We start from the raw sequence: 21,311 nt of genomic DNA on the forward strand, positions 1-21,311 counted from the left end.
TGTACAAGGGAGTGGGGTTTCAAGAGAGGAAGAGGAGAAGTGGAGGAGGAAGAGGAGGGGGGAGGGGAGGAGGGGAGGAGGGGAGGAGGAGGAGGAAGAGGAGGAGGAGAAGTAGAGGAAGAGGAGAAGAGCAAGAGGAGGAGGAGGAGGAGGAGGAGGAGGAAAACACAACAAAGAACAAAAGGAACGACAAGAACAAGACAACCACAGCCAGTACAGAAAAGACAGGAGTCAAGTCTGTTACACTCAACTCTGTGAAGAATTTTTTTAAAAAAATAAAACACCTTGTGTTAAAAGTTTTAATAGCAAAAGCTAAAATGTGACTATTTTCTCCACTGTTATAATTTTCAGAGGATTGCAATGTCCCTGGAAGGCGATTGAAGGAATGCCATACACCTCTCTGGTCAAGCACCACCAGCATCACCACCAGCATAAAGAAGTCAGAGAATGTGTACAGGTATGGATCAGGTGTGACACCAGCCAGAGAACAGAACAACTCAAAGAAACAGTGCAAGATCAGAAGACGCCGAGAGACCGGGCCCATAGAATCGCCAAGAGCCGGACGTGACTGAATGGATAACATCATCATGATCATGGCTCAGGCGAGGGTTTTCTACTATTCGAGATTTTTTGGATGAGGGGGATTGTGTTATGTCTCTTTAAGGGATTATGCTCTCGTTCCTGGATGGTTTCTTGTCTCAAAATGGGAGGAAATCACTACCAATTTTGGCAATTGTGGTTGGAGGTGGAGGGGAATCTGGAGCCATTGCCTAAGTTAGCTTCAGGCCTCCCTCCTGCTTTTTTTATTTGTCCAAGATGAGTGATTGGACTTGAGTTTCTCCTCTAGGTGACCAAAGAAGGCCTAAAGGCCTCCAGGTTCATGAAAAGAAATGCAGGTCCTGTGATCACCCACCTCGTCTAAAACCCCCCGGATGGTAGTCAGCAATGTTTTGTCTGTGCACATTCTCCAAAGCGAGGGCACATTCCAGAGCAGAACTGAGACTCTGTGGTGGTGGTGGACAGACAACCGATGTGGAGAAGATAATTGAAGGCAGAAAGCAAATGTGGGTAAACCTCGTGGCTTATGGGGTGGGGTGGGGACAAGGAGAGAGAAGCTCATTATTGGTGCTCAGGCAAAGAATTTGCCACTGGAATGTACAGTATGTAGCGGTTTTTGATTAACTTCCATCCTGACCAGCAACGAGCAAGCAATGATTACTAGGAGGTGGGTGAACTTGCAGGCTGAGTGGGCCCAGCAAAAATCTTAAACCAGATGGAAAGCTTTGAGAGCTGCTGTGAACTAAATGATAAGTGGATATTCTGAACTCGATCGGTGGCCCCGAAAGCTTCAATGATAAGGCAACACATGGATATGCACAAACGCAGAAATAGATATGAAAGCAAGCTAGGAACATCTCTGGTGCTATGACACCTGCCCAAAGTAAAATAAATGTGAATGCAGAGAAGAACAACAAAGATAATTAAGGGCCTGGAGACCAAAACGTATGAAGAACGATTACAGGAATTAAGCATGGCTAATCTATAGAAAAGAAGGACTAGGGGTAACGCGGTGGCAGTATTCCAATATTTGAGGGGCTGCCACAAAGAAGAGGGAGGGGGTCAACCTATTTATCAAAGCACCTGAAGGCAGGACCAGAAGCAACGGATGGAAACTAATCAAGGAGAGAAGCAACCTAGAACTAAGGAGGAATTTCCTGACAGTGAGAACAATTAACCAGTGGAACGTCTCCAGAAGTTGTGGGTGTTCTATCACTGGAGGCTTTTGAGACTGGACAGCCAATTGTCTGAAATGGTATAGGGTCTCCTGCTTGAGCAGGGGGTTGGACTAGAAGACCTCCAAGATCCCTTCCAACTCTGTTACTCTCTATTATTTTGTATTAAATAGAAAGCACTGGTGATTCACCCCCATCGTCCATCTCGTACCCCGTAATTACCCAACAGATGCCTCTAAGAAGCTCTCAAGGAGGAGACCAAAGCAGGAGCTACTGCCCACCCTGTGTCTCTTTCCATCAGGAAGGAGAAAGAGTAAACAACAGCAGCAGACTTAGATCTAACATAGGCATTATCTCAAATTTATCGCAGTTTGTGGATAGTGTTAGATACGGCATTAACCAACTGAGTTTCTCATTTAACAGCATTTTATGTATGGTTAACCGTAGCATGCAACCTTTACTGCCCTTTGACCACAAATGGACAAACTCAATTCTAGGAGTTGGAAACACTTGGTCTGCGTAATAAATAAACCATGTCTGTTGTGTGGATGCTGCAGAAGGAACAGACGGTGAGAGGTACCGCTGCAGGCAGACCCAGCCCCCAGCCCCCAAGTGCCCAAAATATAATTAGGAACCCTCCTGAGTAAATATGGCTTAACCTCCAAATGAGCATTAAGCAACTGGGAACTTTCCATACGCAACGCGCCAGATGGTTCAAAGCAAGCTTACTAGTTGAACTAAACCCAGCTGTCAGAAGGTAGCTTGTGTGTTGGATTAAAGTTCCCTAGTGATGCAATTTTATGACAGCCTGCTCTGGAGTAAGCCCTCCTGAATTCAATGGGTCTGTTTTTGATGTGAAGGGGTTTGGAATGGTAACCTTGGGTGCTTGTGTAACCCCCCCCCCCCAGCTTCTGTTGCTTGCAGAACCAAACCATACACCATTGTGCAGACTAAGGGCGTTCCCCACCCATAAATGTTCCCTGATCAAAGAAAATATTCCTGAAATAATAGAACGAGAGAAAGGAAGGTGACTAAACCACCCCTTTTTCAGCTACTACTCGGAATTTTCATCTCCCACAAGGTGGTGTTCAACCATGATGCCATTTCAGACCAGCCTGAAATATTAGTTCCCTGGTTTCACTTGAGATCGTATATATCAGGGTACCTAACCTTGGCAGCTTTAAGGCCTGGGGATTTCAACTCCCAGAATTCCTCAGGCAGCCAACTTGTGAGGGTAGCAGGCTAACTTAGAGGACTATGTTACACAGAGAGCTAACTTCCAATTGGTCTAGGACAGGGGTAGGCAACCTTGGCTCTTTTATGACTTGTGGACTTCAACCCCCAGAATTCCTGAGCCAGCAGGAATTCTGGGAATTGAAGTCCACGAGTCATAAAACAGCCAAGGTTGCCTACCCCTGGTCTAGGACAACTCGCCGTGGCTGACTTGCCACGGCCAATTTGCCACGGGACAACGTGGTGCGCGACTACTCAATGCCGTATTAATCATTTCATTCAGTTACTCTTATTATTGGTGACTACATTTTTGTTGAAATTATTGTAACTCTTGTATTTCTAGACTGATTTTATTTCATTATTATTGACCATGGTTCCTTTGAGATTAATTTAACTTTTGCATTTGTTGGATTGTCCTGCGGCCAGCTGGCTGTGGCGATTCTGATTGTGCCATTCTGCTTCCAACTAAGGAGGATGCTAGGCAAGGAGGGCAGATCCCTACAAAACAATTCTGGAAATTATTCCTGCTTGCTGCCTCCCTAGCATCCGTGGTCTGAAGTGGTGGCTGTGCTCTGCCCTACAGTACCAGTAGCAACAGCAATAGCAGTTAGACTTATATACTGCTTCACAGTGCTCTACAGCCCTCTCTAAGCGGTTTACAGAGACAGCAAATTGCCCCCAACAATCTGGGTTCTCATTTTACTGACTTCAGAAGGATGGAAGGCTGAACCAACCTTGAGCCAGTCAGGATCCAACTCCTGGCAGTGAGCAGAATCAGCCTGCAATATTAACCACTGTGCCACCATGGCTCCTATTTATAACAATAGCAATAGCACTTATTGCCCCCAACAATCTGGGTCTTCATTTTACTGATCTCGGAAAGTTGGAAGGCTGATGGAGCCAGTGAGAATCGAACTGCCAAACTGCAGGCAGCCAGCAGGCAGCAGAAGTAGCCTGCAGTACTGCATTCTAACCACTGCGCCACCATCAGTAGCCATGATGCCTTCAGATTTTCTCCTCTTTTGAAACTATCTTTCCACAGAGCAGGTTCCATCTTCCAAGGGTTCTCCTGGAAGACTAACTAGAGCAAGGATGTAGTAGTAGTAGTAGTAGTAGTAGTAGTAGTAGTAGTAGTAGTAGTAGTAGTAGTAGTAGTAGTAGTAGTAGTAGTAATAATGATAAAGTTGGAAGGAACCTTGGAGGTCATCTAGTCCAACCTCCTGCTCAGGCAGGAAACCTTATACCATTTCGGACAAATGGCTGTCCAGTCTCTTCTTAAAAACTTCCAGTGTTGGAGCATTCACCGCTTCTGGAGGCAGGTTGTTCCACTGGTTAATTGTTCTAACTGTCAGGAAGTTTCTCCTTAGTTCTAGGTTGCTTCTCTCCTCGGTTAGTTTCCATCCGTTGCTTCTTGTCCTGCCTTCAGGCGCTTTGGAAAATAGCTTGACTCCCTCTTCTTTGGGGCAGCCCCTGAGATACTGGAACACTGCTATCATGTCTCCCCTCGTCCTTCTCTTCATTAAACTAGACATACCCAATTCCAGCAACCGTTCCTTATATGTTTTAGCCTCCAGTCCCCTAATCCTCTTTGTTGCTCTTCTCTGCACTCTTTCTAGAGTCTCAACATCTTTTTTACATCGTGGTGACCAAAACTGGATGCCGTACTCCAAGTGTGGCATTACCAAGGCATTGTAAAGTGGTATTAATATTTCACGTGATCTTGTTTCCCCTTCAATTTTTTTTTCTCACTCCTGCTTTGCCTTTTCCCCCAAACTGCTCACCCTCTCTTCCCACCTGTTTGGATACTACATCATACAAGGTCTTAATTCTGGCATTGGCTTAATATATTGCATGAACCCAACCAACATGATTTTGCCAGTCAGGGTTCACGACTTAGCAGTCACACCAAGTTTGAGGTATTAAAAAAAAACAAAACCCTCCAATAAGTAGGACCTAGGAGTCCAGTTGGTGTGTTGAAGAGATGATGGCAGGGATCCTTCTTCGGTTAAGGAGATTTGAGGAGCTCAATCAAAGCACCAAGAGGAATCCAACCACAAAGCTCAGAGAGCACCAAGGTCCCCACAATTGGAGGAGATGTCCTACCAACAGAGGTTCCCTAAGTCAGATCAGATGCCAAGGTCCTCCAGCAGGCCTGGCTCAGCAGAATGAAGCCTTGTCCTAGACGCCAGCTGGAATCCTTCAGGACAGCCCTCTGCAGCTGTTGTATTCATTAGAAAGCTGAAATAATGATCAAGTCTCTACCTTTTTCTGAAGCTCAGATGGATTTTCAACCATGATTACATTTCACTAACTGACAGCTGAGAAACAGAAGGACAGAGAGAGAGAGACACCCTCTCAGCTGCTGGGTTTGGGGGATGTTAAGAGTTTGGGGAAGGGCTCTTTCAGTTTCCAAACGTGAATGAAAACTTAGCACAGCAATGCAGTGGCTGTGCAAGTTCAAAGGGCCTCCATGCACAAAGCAACAATGGGGCACTGGTGATTATGGGATGCCACCCAGGACACAGAGATCAAATGCTCAGCAGATGGTGGAGTGCTCCTGCTGAGTTTCTTGTTTCACGTTGCCTTTTGACCTACCCAAACCACACCGTTTAACTAATTCCTTCCACAAAAATGCATCAGCAAACAACCGTCATCCAGAGGCTTCGGAAAGCGGATTGTTGAGGATGCAGCCTGGAGTCCCAGAGAAGCGAAGTTTTAAGTCTTCTCACGTCATCCTAGAACTCTCCCATTGGATGTTGGCTTAATTTTAGCTTAGAAGCTTATGGGAACACACAGTGGTTTGCAAACCACGGTTTAGGGCTGTTGGGGAAGCCATTAGATTTCTCAAGCCATTGGTGAAAATGAGGAGCAGAACGTTTTACAACTAGGAGATGTTTGCACTTTTAACTATAATGGGAAAAGAGGAACACATTAGAGCAATAAGCGTTTACAAGCACTGCGTGAAAGCAAGCTAGTCCCTAGGAACTTCCATTATTTCTCAAGCCTCTAAATAGTGGAACTAGGAAAATTCTTCAACTGTATTGACACAGCATCCCTTGCCATTTATTGAATTAACCCAAGTAAGTCAGATTCATAGAACAAGCTATGTTACAAACCAGGATATATACTGCAGCTCTTTACAGGCTGCGTTCAGATGACATGCTCAGCCCGGAACACACAACCTTAGCATGACATATGAAGGAAGCAATTATTTCTGGCTTAAGTGGGTTTGATAAGATAAAAACTTTGCCTAAATTCTTGGTGGAAGTTTGACAAGGCCAACAGTGTTCTAAAGATTTTTTAAAAATGGGAAGGAAATGACTTGTTGAATTAGGCCTTTCGCCATACCTTCCTATTGACCGTATCTGTTGAGGTAGGATCCACAGGGTCCCTATTCTTGATCCCATGTAGAACTCATGTGCCAGTCTCTTGGGAAGGAAAGAATAAAAATTGAGCAGGAAGACCTCCGAATGTATACATGGAGCCCCAGAGGGCATCTTACCATGGGTCTCCTCAAAAGTCCTCCTGGATAAAGACCACGGTAATGAGAAATGGCTCCATTTCTTGAACCCCAGATGCCCTCCAAATATTTGATCCTTGACACGACCCAAAGTTCATTTCCAGATTTCTTTTAAAGGATGTTTCTAACTAAAAATCAATCCAACGAGAAACTGGGTTACTGCCAAGCCATGTGCTAACCTCCAGCCTGATCTGTTCCAAGAAACAGCCTTCGGCTCCTCCTTGTACTCTTCAGACCTTCTAAGGAAATAAAAACAAAAATATCTATAATCGAGGGCTCTATTTAAAAGGGGGGGGGCGCCTGCCAAGAAAACAAGAATAATTTGGTATTATTTTGGGAGACTCATGAGGCTGGTAGAGGGCTCCATGTCTACAAATATTCTCATTCAAACAAGCCATGGTTGTGCCAAAGGTGCTTTTTCAAAAGGCACCTGGACTTTGTTTTTCCTTGAAGACACATTTCGCTTCTCATGAAGCTTCTTTAGTTCAGCACTCAAAACTTTCGACTTTGCTTTTTGCTACACAAAGTTGGACTGGCCAGGCCCACCATGAAAGACGTATTGTGAATGTGCTCGCAACTGGCGCCCAAAATTCCCCTCTCCCATTGGAGACTTGTACTGCAAATCTTCTTTGTCTGTCCTACCAGTGAAGCTACTGCCCATCCATCCCAACATAATGCTAGCGTTGTTAACACAAGAGAAATCATGCCAGGAGGGAAGGGTGTGGAATTCCTTATTCCTGTTCTATCTAGGTTTACACTGGGAGTTGGCTGTTCAGAAATAATCACAAGGTCATGCTAGATTAAACACAGGAACTCCCTGAATTGGGTGTTGATACAGGCTACAATCCTGAAAGACGGGGGGGGGGGGGGGGCAAAGAAAAGATTTTCTTTGAACATGGGGTGACTTCCACCTCCTATCACATCTACACACAGCAGATCCTAGCTCTATCCTATCAGAGCTGCAAATGAATGGGAGTCTTTAAGGGGCATTTGCTTTTCAAAAGCGTGTAACTATTAGGCAGTATTAAAACACACACACACACACACATATCTACCAACCGACTGCTTCAGGTTGCCAGATAATATTCGCTTTGCATTTCTTTCTCTATAAACAGTAACAAAAACTGGGCCTTTACAGAGGAATAAAAATAGAAAACGAAAGAGCTCAAAAGTTCTTGGCTCTTTTAGTTGCTTCCTTATACACTTTTGATTGTACTCTCTATGGACAGTGAACACAATACAAAATTAGGTACACCTTGACTTTCACAGTTGTGTGTAACCTGTATAGCCGATGCAGACGCACAGCCCCAGGCCTGCTGCTTATGTTTTTCAACTTCTAGAACTGAAAAACAGGTTTCTTTCCTAAATATATATTGGGCTTGTAGCTCATGTCTAGATTTTTAAATATGTTGGCTACAAACCAGATTAGTGCCCCATCTTCCTGGATGATCAATGAAACCAATACGGAAGCAGTCTAGAAATGATTTACAGGATGGCAAAGAGTCTAGAACCATTTCCCCCATCCTGGTACTAGGCAGGTAGTCTCGACATACAAGAATTCATTTACTGACTGTTCAAACTTAAAAAAAAGTGACTTATGACCGTTGCAGCATCCCCAGGTTCATGTGATTGAAATTCGGGCACTTGGCAACTGACTCATATTTATGACGGTTGCAGTGTCTGGGGATCTTTTGCCACCTTGACAAGCAAAGTCAATGGGGAAGCCAGAATCGCTTAACAAACGTGTGACTAGCTTAGCAACTGCAGCGATTCACTTCACAATTGTGGCAAGGAAGGTTGCAAAATGGGGCAAAATTCACTTTGACAGCTACCTCACTTAGCAACAGAAATTTTGGGCTCACTTGCGGTCGTAAATGGAGGACTACCTCCATTTACCAAGCAACCTACAACGAAGGACAAATTTCCTGACAGAACAATTAATCAGTGGAACTACCTGCCTCCAGAAGTTGCAAATGGTCCAACACTGGAAGTTTTTAAGAAGAGACTGGACAGCCATTTCTCTGAAATGCGGTAGGGTTTCCTGCTTGAGCAGGAGGTTGGACTAGATGACCTCCAAGGTCCCTCCCAATTCTATTATGTTATTGTTATTGTTATTGTTAATAATAATAATAATAATAATAATAATAAAATAAATAATAATAATAATAATAATAATAATAATAATACCATCACCAGTACAGGTAAGGTGGAAGCCCAATTCTCACGGTTATCAGCCCACTGAACCGCTAGGCCTTATGGTCTTAAGAAAGGGCCATAGCATTGAAGGGTTTTTCTATTGGCTTTGTTCTGTTTTCGAGTTTAAACCGTAAAACATCCTGTGTCCATTCAGAAGGCCGAAAATCAGCATTGAATAAATGAATAAATGCAGGCAATCAGTAAATCCTGGGCTCAAAGACTGAGATTGCAAGTTATATTTGGCTTCAACCTGCCCCCTTTCCAAAAACCGTTTCTGAGCAATGGATTGAGCCACCAGGCCATCAGCAGCGAACCTGGGTGAGCACAAAATCCTGTGGATTTTTTTTTATTTTGGCACAAATGAGAAAAGCGACACGTGGCCAGATCCTCTCCTGCGGAAAAGGTTAATCTTGGATTTCAACTTTTTACGTTAAACTTTAAAAAGACAGGTGGCAAATTAAACGGCAGTTATCAACCCCTAACCCATCAGTAGTTGCAAAGCAGATGCACAGGTGTCCAAGGAAAGGAAAATATCACAGCTGCTGCTTTTCCAACCGACTCATTTTTATTTTTTTTTCAATGTAGAAAAGAGTTCGGGAAAGCTCAGTGGACGTACTTAAAAGTCTAGGCCTCTTTAAAAGCAGACATTTCTGGGGTCAGAAATCAGTGTCCTAAATTAAGTTCAGCTCCGTTTGGACAAGACTTTCTAGGCAAAATAGATTCAAGATTTCTTGGAGAGATCAAGTAGCGAAGCATTACTTCTTCACTAAGTTTGTCATTCCACTCATGGTGCCCTGAAGACAGGCACTAGCTCAAATTAAAAAGTGAAAGCAAAAAAGTTAAAACATGGCTCAAAATAGGATCGAGAGGTGCTTTGAAAATGAATTCACAGCACCTTTTTTTGATCTTCTGTGCAGGCCAGAAGCTGTATCTGCTTTAATGAGCTGACTCTTTAAAACAGCTCTCTCCTCATTAATTGAAAAGTCCACGGAAGCATGTAGTAGCTTTAAAGAGAATGGTGTCTGCACATTTTCACCTCTTCTCCCAAGCTAAGATATATATCAAAAGACATCTGAATGTCAGTCTTCAATTCACTGTCCCTTAACTATAGCCATTTATACGGCCGCTCAGTACACATCAGATTATGTCCCTTGCAAAATCTGCCCTTGATTCACTAAGATAGGCCGAACTTCTGTTTCTGGGGCTGCCCCAAAGAAGAAGGAGTCAAGCTATTCTCCAAAGTGCCTAAGGCAGGACAAGAAGCAATGGGTGGAAACTAACCAAGGAGAGAAGCAACCTAGAACTGAGGAGAAACTTCCTGACAGTTATAGCAATTAACCAGTGGAACAACCTGCCTCCAGAAGTGGTGAATGCTCCAACACAGGAAGTTTTTAAGAAGAGACAGGACAGCCATTTGTCCGAAATGGTATAGGGTTTCCTGCCTGAGCAGGGGGTTGGACTAGATGACCTCCAAGGTCCCTTCCAACCTCAACCTCCTCCTCCTCCTCATTATTATTATTATTATTCTCCACTTCTGCAAATGTTTGGGATGTTGTGTTCATCTCACGTACCACAGCCACACCGCTGTACAATGGCCTGGAAGGAAAGATGTCCAAACTACATTGTGAGACAGAAAATACATTGTGACAGGAGCCTGTGAAACGTGTGCAGGAAATTTGTCTTGCATTCACAAAGATGGCGTCAAGTCTCCTGATTGCTGGAACGTGGAAGCGATAGCATTTATCTCCCCCTTGAGCAGAGAAAAAAAGCATTAAAAACAAACAAAGAACAAGAACAGTTTTTTCCTGGAGGCACATTCATGCTCCTGGCGTGTTGGGCCTTTGAGAGAGAGAGAGAGAGAGAAATTCCACATAAAGTCTGCTCATAAACTTGTTTAAAATAAAAATATTCAGTTATGTTTATTCACATATTAAAACTGTACAAGCTAAAGGAAAAGACACAGAACACTTCTCAAAGACTATTTTGTACAATACACAGTATATCAATTACCAAAACTAGAACTGTTAAACAAGTTATAAGACAGATACAGCCAAGAAAGCAACTGGAGAGCTTTTCTTTTTTAAAAAAATGGAATTTAACAAAAATAGATGTTAACCAGCTACCAGTATTATACAATGATAAATACTTCAAAAATATATTAAGTTATATGGAGTTTCTGGATTTGACAGGAAATCCACGGAAATCCCAGCCTTCAATGGACTTCCAAATATACCAATTTTAAAAAGGTTTTCTTCTTCTTTTAATAGTTAAACAACTTCAGTTAAGAACTGGTTCTGCAGCCTCGACTGTTTTGGTATCAACATTCTCGACATCTACTTGTAGTGTAACTTAAGAGTTATGTCATTATAACAAAAACACGTAAGCTATAATGCTCTGTGCAACATGGAACTTGCAAGTTTATGTTATCGAGTGGCCTCCGTATGATTTGCATTGCACCCCAAGAGGAATAAGCTCTTCATTCTTATTAATACTGGCTCACATTTCACAAGGCAATGATCCCTCCTGCCCACCTCCCCTCCCCTCCCTTCCCCACCGCACCATACACACGCACACAAAGAAGAAAGGCAAACACGTCTTCCACTTGGTTCCATCACAAGCCCACCATGAACAAGTAGCGTTAACACCCAGCACTCCCAACGGTTCCCGGAACAAACGGTGGCGAGGTGACAGCCCTAACGCCCGAGATCCAGAAGATGCCCAGTCTTAGGATGAGCGCAAAGAGGCATTCACCAACCGTTGGTCGTGCCGGGAGGTGATGTGTGCTCAACTAATTTTTGCCCCGACTCTAGTTAAAAATATATATTTATATATAGGCTTCTATCTTCGACCGTCGTAGAAATATAGAATGGACGTTTCGCTGGGATGTTAGCAGTTTAAGAAAGGAGCGTGCCCACCCATCCCGTCTCCCTGCAGTCTAAGTCTCCGCGGATGTTGTGGGTTCCTATCGCACCACCAAAAGAAAAGCCAATCCAGCCAGGCCAAATCCTGCCGCCGCCATAATAGCGTTGCTGATGGTGCTGTTCTGGTCAGCTGCATCCGAGCCGTGCTTATTGAAGAAGTGGTAGAAGCCATCCTAGAAAAGAAGAGAGAGCAAGCAACATCGTGAGTCAGGTACATCTGATGCTCAACCCCCGTCCGCTTCAAGATCTTCTTGATAAGCCAGATATTTGAGGACGCCCGCAATTGGTCACCCATCAAATATTCTGGAGTTCAGTACCCAGAATCCCATCTCACCGTGATAGCTAAGTATGGTGAGAGTTGGTCCAATGGTCATGGAAGACCCCGGGTGAGACAAAGTGGGCCTACTCTTCATATTGATGCAAAGGAGACTTTCAATGGGAAACGACATCAAAAGAGATAGAAACCAGTCTTAAATTGGAAGGGAAATTTAAGAGGTGCCGGGGTCTGTGATATTTCCCCCCCCTCCAAAGTGAGCTGACAAATAAGCAAAGAGTTGTAGACCTGGAACCAACACGGCTGATGGTAACAGAGATGCTTCAAACACCAGATCTTTGCTCCCTCGAATCAAGTGCAAGATCAGGAACGCCCATTAAAGGAGCTGAATATGAAGAAGCTTTTTTAAAAAATCTTTTTGACTAAGAAAACAGGGGAAGAGGGATTGCCAAGAGGGATGGATGGCTGTACCATCAGCTACAAGGGGGGGGGGAAGCAACAAGCGAGGATTGCGCTATTGTGCTCGCATTAAGAATGCGGCTGCCCAAACCCCGCTCAGGAAGAGGGTATCCCATTCACACAAAACCAAACATCATTGTTATGTGTATGTGTGCTTGCTCAGTTCCTAGCCTGTTTCGTGTGCCAGAAACGAACCGGCAGCTGCGCGGCTGCCTCTTTATTCAGAATAACCGAGAACGACGGAGGACGTGAATCCAGATGGCCATGTTTGAACTCCCTATCTGACAGATGTCTATGCAAATTGGTCCTGCCTTGCATTTCCTTCGGAACTTTGTTCTTTACCCCTTTAATTTGGGCAAACAGGGGAGAGGCCCGGGAGGGCGGATGTCAGCTGATGCATTTTGCCAGCCGTGGAAGCAGAAGGACGCTGGGATGGATCATTAGCATTCAGGTGTGGCCTTTCCACCAACTTGCCCTCTTTTTTGAGCAGGCACGAGTCGGCCATTCAGAACTACTGGGGCAAAGGTGCCCGAGGAATTCCGGAAGCAAAAAAAAAAATAAAAATAAAAATTAGGCAATGCCCCAAACTAAGAAGGTGGAGAATAGAATAGGTAGTCTTTCCTTTTCTTAAAAAGAAAAAGAAAAAAGCCCTCAAACTCCACCTTGCTATTACGTTACTGTCACTTCGGTGTCTGCTAAGAGGGAAGCGTTAATGGAAGAGCAGTTAAAACAGTAAGGAGGGCTACAGGGAAATGGAGGATCTAAAACAGGGGTGTCAAACTCAATTTGAGGGCCGCATCAGCATTGCGGTTGCCCTGGGGGGGGCTGGGGGTGTGTGGCCGGGGGGGCGGCCTACTGGGTGGGCGTGGATGGAGTGTGGCCTACTCGGTGTGGCCTACTGGGTGGGCATGGCCAGCTCTACATCGTTCACGTCAAGAGTGCGTGTGGGGGCCTGGGCAGGAGTGGGACAGATCTGAGGGTCTCTGGCAGAAGGGGATGGGACCAGGGCAAGTGCCAAGGCTATGGTCCACTGGAGGAGCCTCACTGTTCCTCTCAGGACATGCAGGGGGGGCTGGATGGTGGTGTGGGCTGCCCGGAGCCTAGGCAGCAGAGGTCAAATGCCCAGCCTGGCCCTTGAGCACCCACGGCACCAAGCCCAGCCCCACTTCCTCAAGGCTGCTGCTCAAGGTTCTCCTGGTTCCTCGCTGTTTCCGGACGGCCTTGTGGAGCTAAGACTGAATGCGTTTCAGCATAGATGGCCAGCACAAAATTGTACATTGGCTCCCTCCAGCCGGCCTGGGCCAGGGCCAAGGCAGCGGGGGCCGTTCCCTCACTGTTTCCAGGATGGCTTCACGGGCCACATGAAACCACTTCACGGGCCGCATCAGGCCCCCGGGCCTTGTGTTTGACATGTCTGCTCTAAAAGAAATTTAAGGGAGACAGGACGTCCGTTTCCATCCGTTCCATTTAATGATCATCTTACAGGGATGCATTCAGGCCAAAAAAGGATTGCAGAGTTCCCCCCCCCCAACATTTGGGAGTCAAGCTCTGGGTGAAAAAGAGCAAGTAGACACACAGAGACATGCTCTCCTCTGTATGTGTGTGGGGGTGTGGTGCGTACACGTAGTCCTCAACTTACGACCGCAATTGAGCGCCAAATGTCTGTTGCTCAGTGAGTTTTGCCCCATTTTACAGCTTTTTTTGCCACAGCTGCTAAGTCAATCACTGCAGTTGTTAAATTAGTCACCCGGTTGTTAAGTGAATCCGGCTCGACTTTGCTTGTTAGAAGGTCGCAAAAGGGGAAAACACGTGACCCCTGGACACTGCAACTGACATTAATATGAACCAGAGGCCAAGCATCCGAATTTTGATCACGGGACCCTGGGGATGCTGCAACGGTCGTAAGTGTGAGAAACAATCGTTAAGTCACTTTTTTTCACTGCCACTGTAGCTTTGAACAGTCACTAAATGAACTGCTGTAAATCAAGGGTTATCTGTATTTGGACTTCTATTACCACCTACTCCTTCCAGCCCCCCAACACCAAGGAGACCGCTAATTATTTAAGGCAGCTTTCTCCAACCCAGCACTGTTCAAAGGTGCAATGGACTACAATCCCCAGAATTCCTAGGCTCATTATCCACCTTTTTGGCAGGCGCTAAGATGGAGAAGGTGGATCTCAGACAAAGGTGCTCGATCTGAAGGCCAAGGATGCAAAATGGCCTCTGCAGACTTGCCAAGGGTATCACCCAATGGCTATTTTTCATGTTCCAGGAGATGGAAAGTTATATGATTGGTAATCACGTTCCGTAATATGATGTAGCATTTTATTTAATTCGTGGCCCACACACTCACGGGAGGATTAGATCATAACAAACAGGAAGGTGTTTGGAAATCTTCTAGCCTTAATGCAGAAATCCACTATCGCAGCCACCTCAGCAGATAGTCATCCATCCTCTCTTCAACCTTCAGCAGCAAAAGGAGGTTCACCATCTCCAAGATAGTCTGCTTCATTAATGAATCTTCTCCCCTGTTCAGATGTTCTCCTATGTTCCATCAAAACCTCCTTGTAATTTAAACAGGGTTCTTGAGGTCTTCCAAGTCCAACCCTTGCCTGTGGCAGGAGATCCTAGACCATTCCAGACTTTCTTTGGGCTTGATGTTGTTTCCATCTATCTTCTGGAATTGTCTGCCACATCTTCTAGAGGGTGACCCTTCTCATCTTTGAAACCAGCTCTTCTGCCTCCTGGCAATTTTTTCTTCACCAAGCTAAACACCTCCCACATCTTCAGCCATTTCTTTCAAGTTGTTCCCTTCCAAGCTCCTGATCGTCTGGGTTACTCTCGTCTCTCAATCTGGATAAAAATGTCCACCTTCACGTAAGGGACAAAACCCACAATCTTCCCTAGAACCCAGTATCACAAACTGTTGTTTCTTCTCCCGCCCGGAAAATGTTTCCCTTTTTGGAATGGAGACATCAGACTTCTACAGCAGGATTCCTATTATCAATTCCTAGAAAAAGCAGCCCCTTAAAATGTGGCTGGCAGAATTCAAATACCCTGGAGAAGTTAAAATCTCTGGAAATTATTACTGATTTCCTTGCAGTAAAATCCTTAACTGCGCCACATACCCCCCATCCTATGCAAAAGTCACACAAGGCAAATGTCCCAGCCTTTAAAAAAAAATAATAATGCTGGGCTTGCAGACATCTGTAGCCAGACATGTGATTCACACACATGTTCTCATCCTCAAATCACGTAGGTGGGAACGATCTTACAGCCAGCAGCCTTACAGCTAGCCTCACAAGACGATCCTTGGGCCTACCTGGGGAACAAGCATCTTATTTCACCTTTCACCGTTGAGAAAAAATGCACTTTTGTCCAGTTTAAACCTTTGATGCAGCCTGTGGGCACCAGTTAAATGCAGAACATGATCGCAAACGTCTGGAGGAAGGGGGGGGGGAAAGGTGGAAAGAACTGCCCACGAGATAAAAAAGAGGTGGTTTTGAATAGACTGACTTTCTCTCTCCTGCCCTGTTTGAAAACCGAGAACTGAATGAAGGTTTCTATGTATTCTTTACCCTTAGTCCTGTGTGAGAAATAGTTGCTTTGAAGTTGATCATTCACATTCCTGGCAAAGGTTTACACCCGCACCCACTCAACAATGGCTGGGGTTAGATTTTGCAGAACAGCAAGAAATCCTACACTGGCGAGTAAAGGAGAATAAGGGGGAGAGAACAAGCTTGTAATATACACAGAGAGAAGTTTCTATAACCTTCAGCTGGGCCAGATGCAAGGGAGGGAAAAAAAAAGAAGAAGAAGGAGTTGTCCTTTTGTTGTTGCTGACCTAAAAGATTAGCCAAGGACATTTCTTCTGCTATTAGCAATAACTTTCTCAATAATAACTGCAGGTGTGTTTTAGCTTACAACCTGCAACTTCCTTAGCCAGCCTAGCCAACAGGTTGGGATGGGCCAACCCATACATTCCCCAAAAAATAAATAAATAAATCGAAGGGCTATTTTGCTGGCAGCTATCCAGCAACCAAGTTACTGAATATCTCAAGGGGTTCCTAGCTACACTGCAACAATCTTCTTATCAAGAAAAGGATATAAAAATGGGCTAGACTTCATAAGCTATCGGGCAAGGGCTGGCAAGGGGCCAAGCACTTAAGAATGCAAAAAATCCTCTCTAGTTCTGATTATATCAGAGACAAAACAAAGGCTTTTGTTGGCGGTAGCCTATTTCAAGTAGGTGGATGGGAAAGTCCAATTAAAGTTTGCGAGAACAACGAGGTTCCTGGAATTGCCTTTGATTTCCTAAGAGGCTTTTTGTTGCATCAGAATCTCAGCAACCGGGTTCTAAGCCTGCAATTAAGCCACAACCACCTTAAGGTTGGTTTATGGACGGTGTGAACTGAGCCAAGATCAGAAATGAGGAGGGGATCAGCCACCTGGGAAAGCCAAGGGAAAGCATCAAAACAATTTAAAAAACGAAAGTTAGAATATTTCGGACATGTGATGCGACACCCAGAAAAATACGGCATACTCCATTTAATCCTCCAGGGAAAGATGGAAGGCAAACGAGGTCCAGGCAGAAGAAGAACATCGTGGCTTCAAAATCTAAGGGACTGGTTTGGACAAAACTCAGCAGCACTTTTTCGTGCGGCTGCTGATAAAAACAGGATCGCCAACGTCCGATAACGGATATGGCACAAGAAGAAGTGAACTGAACCACTTTGTGGCCAGCGATTCTGTAGCTTTGCTCAGGATGAATGGTGGCTTAGTGAATAAACCATGGGTTGGTAACCAATGGAAAGACATGATTAGGCTGGGAAAACTCAAGTTGTTCAGAAGAGTGTCTACACGGTAGTTCTTGGTTCAGTTTTGACTGAGAGATTTAGCCACACAACTACTCAATCTTTACCACCCGTTAAGGAACAAAGCAAAAGTTTCACTGGGTAAGCCATAAAAACCTACCAGAACTGCCTGCTATTCCTGTTTGCCTCAGTTTGCTATGAATAATATATTCTAAATCATACAGATGACATGAAGACACCTCTCCTTGGTTGAACTTGACAGGCTCTGCAGGGTTCATGGGAAGTTCATGAGAACCCAGCAGAACTCTACTGGATTAGACTGGAGGAAGTAGTCTCCCAATGGTAGCCAATCACCATCTTCAGAGAGCTCAGAAGCAGAACTGGTATGAAGCCTCCTGTTCCTCATTAGCTGGGACTCATATATGTTCTCCTCTGAGCCTGGACTTAATGTATACTTGCAATGAGTAGCCATGGGCAGCCTTCTCCATGCACTTAGCCAACCCTTTCCAAGCCATCTGAGTTAACGGCCATTGCACCACAATCCTATATCTGAAATGGAAAGCCCACCACACTCTGCAGAAGTTAATGGATTCCCACCACCTGAAAGCAACAGCCAAGCAGACATTAGCTAATGGAAGGTGGAGCCTAGTGACGCTAGATGTTGACTTGGAAGTACCCCACTTCTTCTTTCCATCTCCAAGGCATGCACCATCATGTGGTTATCTTGGAAACTTTGGGTCAGTCTCTATCTGCCTAGTCTTAGCCTATTTCAGAGAATTGTTTCATAATAAAACAGAAGCTGGGGACAGATCTCTTTACATGTCTACCTTTTGGAGAAAAAGTAGATTATCTATAAAGGGTTGAAATGAGGACTCTCTCAGCCTGGTTGTTTTCCTGCAGATGTTTGATTACCCAATTAGGTAACATCATCAGTGCTAGAAGGGTTAGCGCAAACCCCCACTCCCTTCTAGCCCTGATGATGTTACCTAACTGGGTAATGAAATGTCTGCAAGAAAACAACCAAGCTCAGAGAGCACCAAGGACCCATCAAAAAGCAGACTACATTGGAAACACAACTGCAATCCTAAGCCTTTGGAGATGCCCTTTCTTTATTCAAGAAGATAAATCTTTATCTTCGTAGATACAAACATAAACAGACATCCTTCTTGATTTAGCCACACTTTTCTAAGTAACATCATTTCTACTACTCCCTCCTTGTCCTCCATTTTTGCTGCATTTTGGTAAGGATCAGCTCTTGGCAGTGTAGCTAAAACTTGAGAGCCGGTCCAGAGGATGAACCAGACCACCACGGAAGGCTGAAAGCAAGACTTGTAACCCAGACTGAAGGTCTTCATTAATGTTTTCCCCTGTTCCCAAAATTTTGGCTGAGAAAATCTGCAGAAGTCTTAGGGAGCACTTTCTTCTGCATAAACAAACAGAACAACAGAGCTTTCATTCCTCCAACGTACAGGGCAAAAAAAACTATATTTCTATCAGTGCCATTAGAGAAAGAATCCATTTGCTAGATAGAACTCAAAGAGTTCCAGATGTCATCTAGTTTAGGCTAAAAAAAAAAAAAGCGCCAATCAAATGGGGACCTGCAAATTCTACACAAAGTATTATCAGTTGCATTTTCTGTCTGCAGCTTCAAGGAGACTTCTTCCCAACGATGTGGATTATATACGAGCCTGTCTCAAGCAGAGGAGAATGTTCTTTGGTTCAATGGTCAGGTCTAGGACACCACAGCTACAATCATCTGATGCAGAAATGCATGCACACCCATAGTTGCCATGGTGCGTACTTCCAAACTCTGGGATTATACCCACCTTCCTTCTATTGAACTGTACGCTGGCTCAAATTCATGCACCGTGCTAAGCCATCAAGTGACTTGCGCAGTTTTGACATAATATATTTGCATATCCAACCGGGGGCTTGTAAACCATTGTTTCACAGTTTAACATGTTACTACACAAGCTCAGTGAGGCTTTTTTCCCCCTACAAACCATGGTTAATCACTACCTTCCTTCATGAGATACATGATTCTAATCTCAAGGTTCCTAGTCTGAAGAATACCATCTGTTTTTTCCCGTCAGGCTGGACTAGCCTAAAACTAAACAGATGTCCTGCTACCTAGCTGTGAACTAAAATTCACAGGAAACCTACCTATTTCTTGGTAAAGTAAATATTTGGAAATGCTGGACAAAGTAGAAGTCTGTTGGCAAGCAATCTACACTTGGAAGAAGATATCCAGGTGTGGCCTCTACCTGGCCAGCCCTGAGAACTGTCCGGCTTCATGCTAGTCCCAATTTCAGAGGGATGGTTCACAAGACCCTGTCCATCCAGAAAAAGCAGCAGAGGCCAGGTTCACTCATTGCGCTAAGCCAGGTTTTCTTAACTCCGATCTAACCAGGTCTTAGCAGGCTGGTTTCCAACGACACATTAGACCACAAGCTACACAGTTAAGTAACCCACAACAGCTGGAATGCGCTGAAGCCAGATGCAAACGAACCACATGACTTACACAATATGGGAAAGCCATACCAGAGTGGCGCAAAATTGCGCAAAAATGTGGGGTGTGCCTGGGGGATAGGGGGCTTCCTTAAGCTAAAAGACACCCCCCAAGAGAAAAGGCAAAGAAACCTTGACCTAAATTCCACATTCTAGGCAGATCTGGGTGGCCTTCTGACTAATGACTTTAGAAATCGGTTGGGGGGGGGCAAACTGAGCAAAGGGGGGCAACTCTGCAGGCTTTTTTTCCAGGACCCCCTTCCTCTGAAGCCCTTCACCCTTTGCAGCTTTTCCTTTTGCAAGGCTGCTTCAAGGACAGGCGGTGGGGGCCTCGATGCCCCATCAGCTGCCAGCCTGCAGGGCACAGCTCAGTCCCCAGAAAGCAGCAGCAGCCGCCCCCCCCCCAAACAAACCCCCAGCCCAGCCTCCAGAACCTGAAGGCAAAGCTCACTTTTTTGCAGTATGTGCGCCGCATAAATAATGCGGCTCAAAGCGGGCGCCTGTAGCAAGAATGGAAAAAGAAACCAGCCCCGTCGCAAAGAGAGCTATATTGGGGGGGGGGGGACACACAGGCAGAGGAAGGAGGGAAGAAGAGCGGGAGGAGGGGAGGCCGATCCCAGATTCCAAGGAAAGCGCTTTCTAAGGCAACTTCTCACGGTTTGTCCGCGGCTGCTTCCCTTATATGGGAAAAAAAACGCAGCCGGGCCTCCGCGCTGCAAGCAGCCGTCAGTCAAACCCCCCCTCCCTCCCTCCCTCTTCTTCCCCTGCAATTCTGAGCCCCCCCGTCCCTTCCTCTCGGGCTCCGCATCGGGGCTGGGGAGGGAGGGAGGGAGGGGGGCGCCAGCTCAGCACAGCGCCGGGCGGGGAGCCTCGGCGGCCGGCGACCCAGCGCGCATCCGAAGCAGCCGGCGAAGCCTCTGCGCCAAGGTCATCCGGCAAGCGCCGCGCCGCTGCAGCCAGACTCGGGGAGGGGGCGGCGGGCGGAGGAGGAGGAGGAGGGGGCGGCCGCCGCAGCAGCAGCAGCAGCTCCGGCGGGGGGGGGGAGGACAAGGCATCGGAGCCCGGGGCTGCCCACCGCCGGCGCAGGCGAGCAGGAGGCGACGGAGGCTGCTCGGCCAGGCGGGCGCCTGGGAGGGCTTGGAGAGGGGGCCCCGCAGGAGCAGGAGCCGCCGGCCCGGCCCGGGTGGCGGTGCGGGCGCCTCGCTTACCCAGCCGCCGTGCGCCTCCAGCCAGTCCCGCCGCTCCTCGGCCAGGTAGGCGGCCAGCGCCTCGACCAGCGCGCCGCTGTGGTCCGGAGCCCCCCGCTCGGCCAGCGCCGCCGCCAGGTTGCCGGCGAACACGACCAGCGCCACCACCCGGCCCCAGTTGAGGCCGCCCTCGGCTTCCATCTGCGTGGCCACCCGGCCCAGCAAGGCGGCCGCCTCGCCCGGCTCCGGCAGGGCGGCCGCGCTGCAGGCGTTGCGGAAGAAGAGGCGCTCGCGGCTCTCCAGCTCGTCCGCCACCCGGCGCAGCGTCTCGGCCGTGCGGCTCGGCGGAGGCAGCGGCGCGGCCCCCAGCCGGTGCTGCAGGTAGTCGCCCAGCAGCTGCGCCGTCTCCTCCCGCAGCGCGCCCGGCATGGCGCCCTCCTCTCCTGCCCGCCTCCCGGCCGGCGGC

General features: G+C 46.5%; 1 protein-coding gene across 1 annotated transcript; it reads right to left on the reverse strand.

The window, feature by feature from the left end:
* Nucleotides 1-11,644: 11,644 nt before the first annotated feature.
* BCL2L10 (BCL2 like 10) lies at nucleotides 11,645-21,274 on the reverse strand. The gene is made up of 2 exons (XM_015823708.1): nucleotides 20,867-21,274; nucleotides 11,645-11,776 (listed from the first exon to the last, which is right to left on the reverse strand). Exons 1-2 carry the CDS (start codon nucleotides 21,272-21,274, stop codon nucleotides 11,645-11,647), a joined length of 540 nt encoding a protein of 179 aa, XP_015679194.1.
* Nucleotides 21,275-21,311: the final 37 nt, after the last annotated feature.

The sequence above is a fragment of the Protobothrops mucrosquamatus genome, unplaced genomic scaffold (genome assembly GCF_001527695.2).
Source record: "Protobothrops mucrosquamatus isolate PMUCROS unplaced genomic scaffold, P.Mucros_1.0 scaffold1956, whole genome shotgun sequence".
Taxonomy (NCBI): Eukaryota; Metazoa; Chordata; class Lepidosauria; order Squamata; family Viperidae; genus Protobothrops; species Protobothrops mucrosquamatus.

What these genes read in the sequence shown, in the direction of transcription:
- BCL2L10 (XM_015823708.1), bottom strand. Translation starts at nt 21,274, where the DNA reads ATGCCGGGCGCGCTGCGGGAGGAGACGGCGCAGCTGCTGGGCGACTAC. An exon ending in TGGAGGCGCACGGCGGCTGG is followed by an intron (nt 11,777 to 20,866) that starts GTAAGCGAGGCG and finishes CTTCTTTTCTAG; the next exon opens with GATGGCTTCTACCACTTCTT.